Source organism: Poecilia formosa, unplaced genomic scaffold (assembly GCF_000485575.1).
Source record: "Poecilia formosa unplaced genomic scaffold, Poecilia_formosa-5.1.2 Scaffold898, whole genome shotgun sequence".
In the NCBI taxonomy this organism is placed as follows: domain Eukaryota; kingdom Metazoa; phylum Chordata; class Actinopteri; order Cyprinodontiformes; family Poeciliidae; genus Poecilia; species Poecilia formosa.
The window spans coordinates 311-11,554 of record NW_006800837.1 but is presented as its reverse complement, the minus strand read 5'-3'; the positions used below and the strand labels follow the sequence as shown (position 1 = coordinate 11,554).

The following is an 11,244-nucleotide window of genomic DNA, read 5'->3' as shown; positions in this document are numbered from 1 at the left end:
TCAGATATTTTATTTTGTCTTATAAATAAAATTTCCATGCCCAATCATAATGATAAATACTCGGATCACAAACTTTATTATTTTTTAAAACTTTATTATTTTTTAAATTCAAACAAAAAATAAAATTCACATCACACCAAGCTAATATTGTGTAGTTGTGTAGTTTCCCCCGTAAGCCCCCCAGGAATAAGGTCAATATCCTAATTTTAGATTGGAGTGGTCCTGACGTTCTTCTGACTGGACCTGATCAGTTGTAGCACACCACACACTATAGCAGGGGTCCCCAAACTACAGCCCGCCTCCACATTTGGTCTGGCCCCTTGAACAATACCAGAGAGCATTTAGATTTTTTTTTTTCATATACCATATTTTCCAGACTATAAGCCACTACTTTTTTTCCTAAGCTTTAAACCATGCGGCTTATAGCCCGGTGCAGCTTGTATGTGGATTTTTCTTCAACCACCAAGGGGCTCTTTAGCAGGAAGTGAATCATTGGAAGTCAAAATTGGAAATAAAAGAAGATAGCGCTCATTAAAACGGAATTAGGTTTTAATAGAGAATTGAAATTTGAGAATGTTGTTGATAGCAATGAGGGGAAAAAGAAGATTATTCGTTTTTTTTTTTGTTTTTGTTTTTTTTTAATGAAACTGGGATCATTATGAGAATTTGAGGTATAAATATTAGGATCCTCTAGATGGGAATGGTGCAACAATAATGGATGTAAGCTGCCGTTGAAATCTGAAGAAGAAGAAGAAGAAAGCGCCCATTTTCATTTAGCACATGCTAGTAGCACACACGAAGGATCAGCACTTTTACTGTTACAATTACCGTTCGGAAACCACCATAATCAGTTCAGTTAAATCTAAACTTGGCAACTTTTTCTTTTTCAACCGTAATAAATGTGATATTCAATTGACCTGTTATGACTCAAATTTTAAGTGTCCGTCTCCGGATACCCAAAATTTTAGCCAAAACACCACCCTTGGGTGATGCAGCAGCACGGACCCGTGCTGCTGCATCATTGTGGAAAACCTAGAGCAGCAGAGATATCTGAGGCTTATAGTCCGGAAAATACGGTATTTATTTAATAAATAGTGTTATTTCCTGGATTTTTTCTGTGAAGAACCCAGAGAGGTTTATTTGATTGTGCTTTCTGGAAAACAATACATTTTTACATTTAGGCACTCCTGCAATCGTCACACTTTTTCTGTTACAAACTGACTCCGGCCCCCCATCAGAGAAGGAAAAAGTTATGTGGCCCTCACAGGAAAAGGTTTGGGGACACCTGCACTATAGGATGATCCATTACGATTATAGCAAGTGACAATCTTAAAACACCGAACGTTCTAAGATTATCGTTACGGCAAAATCGTAAGGTAATTTTATTTATATAGCACATTTTCAGCAACAAGGCAATTAAAAGTGCTTTACATAAGTTAAAAGGAAATACAAACAAAATAAACTAAAGAAGAAAAAAAGAGAGAAAACTAATCTAATGTTCTAAAGTATGTAAACTAAGTGCTCCTGTTCATGGTTGCTAAGTATCTAATTCCATTTCTAACTAATGAGTTCTCTACAGTTTCTGATAAAATAATCTAAAGAGTGACTGATCTAATTCCTTTTCTGGGTTAAAGTGAGTGCTCCACAATTCTAAGTTTGTTCTAAATCCTTTTCTGCATTTAAAGTAATATAAATCAGCTAGCATCACAGAGCACACCTGTTAACGGTCGCTCTTTCTCTTTATTACAACTTGCACTTGTTACTGAACCAGGTTGGTTTTAGTGATTCGAGCGAGTCCCAAGGGTGTTGTTTTGGCTAAAAGCAACCTATAAAACATTTTCCACTTTCTCCTCCCAGAATCAAACTTCATAGCTATTTTACAACCATCAAAGAACTTTAATGTGACTCATTAACTGAATGTCCACAACATCTTTTAGATTTTCTTAATGCTAATTATTTTATGAGTAAGGCAATTTTGCAAGGGTCAGTACAGCTTAAATCAGTAGCAGAAATAATCAAATAAGTAAAATCAATAATCTAGCCTATCTTTCCCTAATGTTGACACTGTGAACTAAAAAAGGGAAACTTTGAGAGAGACGGACGGACGGAGTTTGGCATCTTGAACCCCAGAACTGGCCTGATGATGAAGGAGGTGTTGCAGCAGCAGAAGGCTCCCAGTACAGGAAGAGTACTGACTTAGAGCGGCAGGTCTCGGGCCTCACGGTGACTTCCTCAAGTGCGTAGCGGTCCTCAGCTTCTTGTCTTGGAGCTCTGTAGCTTCTTTCTCCTCGTCTCACGATCTTTCTGGTCCATCAAGATGTAGACAAGCTGATCTCATGGAAGGAACGCACCAGTTCTTCCTCTTTGCCTTTGTTCTTTATCTTTGTCTTTATCTTCATCTTTGCCTTGGTCTTTGTCTTCATCTTTGGGGTCCCAAACCCAGCTGATGAGAGAAGTGCAATTTGAAGGCACATGTTGCGGGGCTAACGGGTTGGTCCCCATGTGCAGAACAGTCTTCGGCTCCGTGGCCCCGGCTCTTCTTCAGCTGCAGAGTTCTTTGTCCATCTCGATCTTGGCTCGAAGCTGCCTGAAGGATCCAACCAAAGATTCCTCTTTTGCACCCACCTTATAAAGGGTTTATCCACCCTTTTGGTGTGTTTGCATTGGCTAGTTTTGTTGCTGTGCCTGTCTCATTGGCTGACTTCTCGGACCGATGATCTCGTATCCATCACCATCTTGGAGACATTATGTCCCGATGTCTGTGCTAATGTCCCAAGTTGCTCAACAGTCGTCTTACGTCTGTTGCTTGCCCAACCTTTACTTAGGAAAGTCAAAGTTTAGCAATAAGGCCTTGATCCTCTCTGCTCTCCTATCAGTTCCTCCTTTCCCCTGACTTTTCACCTATCACCTACCTCCAACACATCAGTGACCTTGGTAACACTTTATTTGAAGGGGGGTGAATAAGACTGTCATGGCACTGTCATAAACATGACATAATACATGTCATGAACATGAATAAGCCTTCATGAATATTTATGACTGTTGTCATAAAGTGTCATTCGGTAAATTATGACACTTTTAATACGAAGTTGACATTATTCAAAATGTCTTTATGACAACTTGACATTAACTAAGAAATCATTACTGTTTAAACTTTACCTTTAATAATATAAAGTTACCTAATTTTTAAAGTGCAATCATTAATTCTTTTATAACAAATTTATATCAAGATCGATTCCATCCGGTTAGTGAGTTTTAGAGTCCTCGTCTCTGTCCACACCAACAGTCTGAGTGTTCACTAGTTCGGCCAAGTCCATCACAAATTTGTCAATAATCCAGGAATCCACAAGCTCCAAACAGCAGAAATCCTGTTATCATGAATAAATCCAGGGTGAATCCCGCCGGGTGTGTCCCCGCAGGACAAGAGGGCTCTCCTGTGCCCAGACTTCTCATTGAAAATTTGATCAATTGCATTGAGAGATCGGTTGACCAGATTCATAATTTGTAGATTTGGATGATGTGCAAAGAAAGGCTCCAAAAATATAGAAAAAGACAGGACAACAACAGAGCAAGCAGGGCAGGGAGGGAGCAGAGGAAAAAGTGTCCGCCTTCATCGAGAGCAAGAGAGAAAGCGTGTAATAAAAAAACATGTAGTGCGAACTGGGCTTTACGCCGGTAAAATTCTGAGGAAAAAAAATTGGAAGAAAAATTTTCATCTTAAGAATTTTCCTAAGATGATGTGACTAGAACAGGGGTTTGGCAACCCAAAATTTTGAAAGAGCCATATTGGACCAAAATAATAAATCTGTCTGGAGCTGCAAAAATTAAAAGCCTTATATAAGGCTTATAATGAAGGCACAACGGGCTTTAAGTGTTTATATTAGTCTATTATCAAAATGACTAAGTGTGTACATAATTAGCATTCATGATTAAATATTTATTTTCCCTGCGGTGCGTCCTGGAAGGAATGACGCTCCACGTGACTCTGTTGTACGATAGTGCTTTAAGTTTACCTTCCGTTACAATATTAATGTATTATGGTTCGTTGCATTGATAAAATTAAAGAAATGCAGTAAAGAAAGCAGATTTTTTACCTCATTTTTATTATGAAGATTGACAGGGAAAGGATCATTTTTTTCCTTTTGGAACTCGAAAAATCTGTTCCCAAATGCAGTTTGTATAACAATCGCTCTTTGTAAATAATCACTGTAAAGTGTGCAATCCAAAAAACAACATACATGAAAAGCACAACAAAATTGAATGTGCATAACGTGCCCCTTATCTGGGCAACAAACGGAGTGCAATAAAACGCAACCTACAGTTACTAAACATATGTGTCGATGGCAGGTATTGTGTTCTGTGTTTTCTCTGTAGTTATTCTGTGTTTAGTCCTGTCCCTGTCCTGCCTTCCCTGTTTGCTTCCCAGGTGTGTCTCATTCCCTGATTACCCTCCCTGTGTATTTAAGTCCACCTGTTGTCTTTGTCTCTTGTTGGGTCCTCGCCGTGTGTTCCGTCGTCATGTCAGTTCCTTGTGTTCCTGAGTTTACTTTTGGATTTATCATTAAAACATCATTTATTCATCTTCAACCTTGGGTCTGCCCTGTGTTTATCCTAACCATCAACAGCAAATCATGACAGAAGGACCCAACCAGAAAATAGAGGATAAACGCAAAAGGTATGATCTTTTCAGACGGTGGAACCCTTGGCGGTGGTTCGGAGCAGTCCCCTTGGAGGAGTTCTTAGTTGGAGTTTGCTTCAACACAAGGCTGTTGTGGGGTTCGGGGTTGGTGGCCCCATTTCCTATGGCCATCACTGCCACCCTGAGCCGCCCTTCAGCCGCCGCCTGTCCCCGCGCCGAGGCAATGCGCCTTTCAGCTGCCGCCTGTCCCTGCACCCAGGCAACGTGCCCTTCAGGCGCAGATAGTAGACTTTCTCCTGGGCTATTTTCCTCTTTTTCCCTTTACTATCCATGGGTAAACACCCATCGGTTTGTTTACAACAGCCACCTGCCTTGCACTCCACCCACCTGAAAGAAACGGGTGTCAGAGGTTATGATGCAAATATTCGTTGACAGAAATGTTGCAATTTTTTATTTATTATAGCATTGGAAAACGTTAAGAATGACTGTCATATATGTCCTCCTACAGAAACCATATGAAAACAAAAAATATATTTCCCACCCCATCTTTTTCCATTTTCAAACATTTTTGAAAAAGCTCCAGAGAGCCACTAGGGCAGGGCTAAAGAGCCGCATGCGGGTCTAGAGCCGCAGGTTGCCGATCCCCGCACTAGAAGTTACTCAGTCTTAGGATTCTTTGAGAACACCAACCTCATTCTTAATCTTCCGTGGTTTGGATTGCATTTGTCAAATTTGCAACTTTATCTTTGACTCTGATAATATTAAAACAAAGAGCACACATAATTGTTAAAAGTTGTAAACAAGGGAAAATTGTTGCAAAATTTTCACTGCTATGGGTCACAGAGCATTCAGCCACACTACTCCTTGTCTCTGGAATACATTACCATCCCAACTTAGAAATATTGATTCACTTCTTCAGTTCAAATCACAACTGAAAATAAACTGCTTTTACTGACTGACTGATGACTTCTGCTGTTTCTATTGAGTTGATTTCATTATTTTACTGTTGTATCTATTAATTGATTTAATGTAGTTTTTGCTGTTTCCTTCAGTGTCAACAAAGGTGGCTATAAGTAAAATGTATTAAATTAATAATTAAAATCCATATTTTCTTACATTGACAGAATCAGAAGATGCGGAAGAGGAAGAAATCTTGGATGAAGAGTCTGAGCTGATGGCTAAGATGGGTTTGCCTGTAGCATTTGCCAGCTCTTCTGAACAGAAGGTTCAGGTCAGTGGTACTTGATGAACTTTCTTGTGCATTATGCAGGGTTTCCCCCTGAAAACTAGCTAAGCCCGGTGGTCGGGGCGCCAAGGCCTTCAGGGGCTCCCATGAATATTAACATTTTAATATAGACCACAGATACAGAAATGTAGTGCTGTTAAATTTGATTGAATGTTTTCAGCATAGATAAATTAAAATATTTTAAATTAAGATTTTAAGGAACTGGCAAGTTTACTTTGTAAAAGTTCAAAGAACAATCATCATAGTTAGTTTTGTTACCGTAGTAACAATTTGCTGTGTTTAATCTTTGAATTTTAGCTGTTTGTTCATAAATACATCTTAGTAAACTACAATTATCACTGATTGCTTTTTATGTTGGTCAATTAAACTAGGCCCCTCTCCCAGATTTCACTAAATCCATGTTGAAATGCTGTCAAGCCTAGTTCACACTACACAGTTTTTTGCCCCAATTTTCCCTCTATAACAGTGTTTCTGAACCTTTTTTGGGCCAGTGCCCCCCATCCATTATCCAGGTCCTTCACCGCCCCCCCATCAGTGAAGATATAGGATAAGAACAAAAGCTAGTTCTTAATCAAATCCTAATAAGTCAGACTGAAAGTGGAGTCATCAGCCTCATGACATTAACATCAACATGAAAAAATATTGAAGAAATAAATATATAAAATCTAATCAAAAACATAAATAAGTGATAAATTCCTTATTGTTATAGCCTGTAAAATATATTTCTTCTTAGTACTATGGTCTCAACAAACCCATGGCACTTCAACAATATTATTTTACCTTTTATCAGAAAACGGTGTCTGATTGTTCTTGCCATACAGTCCTCTGTATTCATTTTTGCTCAAAATGTCTTTCCATACCAGTTTATTCCTCTGTATTTACTTTCGTTTTTTAGTTTACTCTTTCATTTTGTTCATTTATTTCAATTTAGTTTTCTTTGATTAGTTTTATCCTCTCTTGGTTTATTGTTATGTACTCCTTAGTTTTTTTCCTGTTGCTAGTTTTATTTTTATCGTTTGTATTGGCGCTCACCACCAGTACTCACCACCTGCTGCACCGCTTAATCATCATGTTTCACCTGATTTACCCTTATATTGATTTTTTGGCACCTGATTCTCTGATGATGATTCACATCTAGTTTGTTCGTTGCTATGTTCTACGTCCCGGTTCTCCTGTTTTTTTGGGGGGGTTTTACCAACTACGGTGCGGAGCTGTCGGGGAGCATATCGATTAAGAAAAGCAGACTGATGTAAACCTTTTAAAACAACGGAAAAATCCCGGTATTCTGATTAACATTCAAAAGTGCTGTGGTACCGTTTCATACTGGATCACTTACAGCACCAATGTTAACTATATAAAACGAACGATCTCTGTGGTATCACCACAGACAGTGTGGAGGGATTTCTTTATTTAAATTGGTTCAATTTTCAGAGGGATACACAGTGAGGGTATTGTGATTTTATTCATTACATGTTTACAAGAGTGATATTCCAATGTCCTTCCATGAAGTGTGCAGCATTCAGACGAACATTAACACACTTTTTAATATAAGTTGCAGCACTGCCAAAACATGTGTACAAAAATCCTCAACAAAACATAAAATATTTGAAAATCAGACAATGTGACCTGACAAGTGAATCACAGCAACGTCGTCACCCAGTGTAATGCTGAACTGATGCAGTGAAGCTACTAGTAGCACGCTAAGCTTATTGGCTTAGCGTGGAGCTAAGCCAATAAGCTTAGAAGAAGAAGAGCTGCTATCGATACAGTTGCAGCCAGGCATGTTTTAATGTTACACAATACAGTTTTTAGCAAGTGGCTCAAAGTCTAAACTTGTATTGTTGTGCATTTAAGGTGTAAAGTTTACCTTGGAACAAACACCCCCCCCAAAGGCATTACAGCGCCCCCCTTTTGTAAAAATGTCCGCCAGCACCCCCTGCCGTCCCTGTTGAGAAACGCTTCTCTATAACAGCCTTAGAACATCCAATGTTCTAAGACTGTCGCTTGCAATAACCTTAACCGATCATCTGATCGGATCCAGTCGGAAGAACCTTGGGACCACTCCAATCAAACTTCGGACATATTCAGCAAATTAGATTGTCTTAGCCCGATTATTGCTGCGTGTGTAGTTTTCCCCGACTGGGAGCGAGAAAGTAGCCTGTTGATTCTGACAGGTAGCCAGTCAGAAAGCACGGATTCCCCTCCATAATTTCCCTTCATAAGACACCATGGGCGTAAGGGGGTACGGCAGGGTACTGCATACCCCTAAAAGATTTACCTGCAAGAGAGGAGAGCGGCTGTCTGCTGTAAAAAAACAATGGGTTCACTGTGCACCCAGTAATCAGCTGTGACTGATTAGTTTTTCAAGAACAATCTAAAGCATGACTTAATCAGTTAACCGCTTACGGACGATGGGATCGCCGGCGATCCGAGATGCATACATATTTTTCAAATGCCGGTAGAATTCGAACCACGTAAGGTAGAACAATATTTATTTTTTTTATATAAAACCGTAAGAATTATACTTACTTTTCCGACAATCCACATGTCCCAGAAGCGCTGCATGCTGCACTTACGACTTCATAGATTTATAATAAACAGAGGAGCCGCACATGCCTGGCACATGTATACATGGCATCCCTCTATATGGTTTTTAGATCTCCGCCATCACTTCCTGGTTTGGATCTCCCATTCTCACGNTTTATTTCAATTTAGTTTTCTTTGATTAGTTTTATCCTCTCTTGGTTTATTGTTATGTACTCTTTAGTATTTTTCCTGTTGCTAGTTTTATTTTTATCGTTTGTATTGGCGCTCACCACCAGTACTCACCACCTGCTGCACCACTCTTCCTGTTCCATGACTCTCTTTCTCCTAACTAAGATTTTTTTATGATTAAATAGAAAAAAGTAGAATTAAAGCAAAGTTTGCAGGACACAATAACAACACACACAACCAGATTAATTTCATTACCGTCTGACTCTACTGTTGGGTCTTGAATGTCACCTGTGTAATTAGTTTTAAAGATAACTTTATTTATTATTATTAAACTAAAATCTCCAGCATGGGGAAGTGGGATGAGCTCAACTTTTCTCGACACGCTCCAAAGTAAACTTCAGAGATGTAGCAGCAGCATGTGTGGCAGCCAATGTGCAGAGGCACCAGCGGTGTGATTGGTGCATGCTGCCGGCTCTTTAACCTGTTCAATGCATCAACTATAAACCCATCTTTCAGGAATAATTCTGCTCTGCCAGTGAAATGCTCGAAGCAGCAAAGATGCCTGCAGTCCGCTTTCTTTTTTTTATTTTATTTTTATTTTTTAAATCATGGTGGCCCACCAGGCTTATAATATAGTGTATTAAATCCTGATCATGTTAGTGTAAAGTGTGCTTGAGGCATCTTCTCCTTTTTTGTCACGACAGAAAAAAAGAAGGCCAAACAGAAAGCCCATCACGCGTACAGAAGAACTGCCTAGAGGTAAGGAGGTAGGCAAAGATTTCCAGCAGGTCTTCAAAGCAGCTCTGTCTGACCATTGTGTGATGTCTGAAGAGGGACATCAGAATGAAGTGGACCAAGTAATGGATGTTGCAGAGGAGATCCATGACACTTCCTGGGAAAACTACTGGGGTAAGAAGAGCAACACAATGTGTACATGGACATTTAACTATTGGGGGGCTATTTAGGACAAAAACTATTGTTTTCTCTCTCACACACGACTACAGACTAGGGCTGAAACAATTCCTCGAATGATTTGAGTACCTCAATTATTAAAATTCCTCAAGGAAAATTTACCTTTTTACCTTTGTTAATTTATATTTCATTATTTAGCGCACCGTGTTCCAGCCGGAACATTATTTGCGTTGCGCGGAGCTCTCACTTCCGCCTGTGAGTTGTTGACGAAACCTAAGTGTTAGCGGCGTAATGTCCAATTTTCAAGTTAAGCCCTGGGAATTTTATTGATTGATAATGCCGGGGTTTACATCGTTTTTGGGGGACCAATAAGCATCCTTAAAATGAATGGCACAATCCCTGGAGTACGGCAACCTTTCTCCTCCGGGCGCTGCGGGTTCGAAGCGAATGGCAGGAAGAGCGCTGCAGGAGTAAGTGGATAGACTGAACACAGCAGGCGGCTGAGTAGTTGATGGTTACAGTGTAAGTGTAGCTTTACGGACAAACCGCACAATAAATTTCATATCATCCCGGTCTGAACAAACGGATGGCGGAGTGCATCATGTCGGTACATGGCTGGTAGATGAGTTTCTGAGTGTGACGAACAAAGGTGCCATAAATATCCTGTATTGCCCCCTCCCCCACTCCCCCTCCACCCCACGTTCTTACTTTCATCCCTGGTCTACCGGTCCTGTTCTCCCCCCTAACCCCCCCGTCTACAATAGGTTTGTTTGTTCATCCTTCCCCCACTTATTTTCGTCTGTCCCCTGGTCTCTTTCCTCCCCTCCATCCCCATCTTACGTTCGTTTGCTCACCTGCCCCTCACTCCAAGCAGTCCAAGTCTGGACCTCAATTTTAATCTGTGAAAATTGAGGTCCTCAGTTCTGTCTGCAGAAATGCACTGCTTGGTCAGAAACAACCACTTAGAACCAGGAAGAGAGCCTTAGGGGGGTAAACCAGCTGGTGTACATGCTGCTCACACTCTTCCCCCCTGCTCTCTGCTATGCTATGCTACAGCTACTTCCAAGTGGTGAGACTGTGCTTAAGTACATTTTTCATGTATCTGAACTTTATTTCAGTAGATTTAATTGTGAATGCTTTAGATTTTTACTCTACATTTTACAGTAAGTATCTGTACTTTTTTCACATTTCTGTAAAATGTAGTGTTATAAGTTACATCCAAGTCGCATTGCACTTTTTTGATTTGTTCATTAGTTTGAAAGTAATCAATTATTCTGGTGTGACCTTTGCCTCCCTTGAAAGCATGAACTTCTAGCTTTCAAAAATTCACAGTCGAATCTGAAAAAAACATATTGAGGTAAGTTAAGTTGCTAAACGCTATCTGACTTTTGGGTGTGAAATTAATTTAGGTTAGTGAAGTTTTATGCAATCTTACTAAGCTTCTTGTCGAAATCGACTGCAATAAGTAAACACAATTAAATTGTTAGAAGCTAGCGTGAATGTCCAGTAACGTTGATTGCTACGGTTGGGGGCGCATGGAGCTTAGTGTCCCCTGCCACGAATGTCCCAGGTAACGTTAAACTACATTTTACAGTAAGTACAGATACTGGTTATTGAATTAATGTTGGCGCCTTGTGAATAATCTTTTCATATTAATATTTACAGTCATATTCAATAAATTAGAATATGTGTTCCGATGAGCCTCGTTTGAATTAATCTGTATGATGTGTTT

General features: G+C 39.8%; 1 protein-coding gene across 3 annotated transcripts in view; it reads left to right on the top strand.

Moving 5' to 3' along the window:
• LOC103132003 (trimethylguanosine synthase-like) overlaps window positions 1-10,396 on the top strand; it is a 33,063-nt gene extending 22,667 nt beyond the window's left edge. For 2 of the 3 annotated variants that reach the window (XM_007543758.2, XM_007543756.2), the window contains 2 exons: window positions 5,764-5,870; window positions 9,305-10,396. In XM_007543758.2, coding sequence (XP_007543820.1) covers window positions 5,764-5,870; window positions 9,305-9,565 — 368 coding nt within the window. In that variant the 3' untranslated portion in view covers window positions 9,566-10,396. The remainder of the gene's footprint in view (window positions 1-5,763; window positions 5,871-9,304) is intronic. The other variant, XM_007543757.2, reaches the window with a different exon arrangement.
• Window positions 10,397-11,244: the final 848 nt, after the last annotated feature.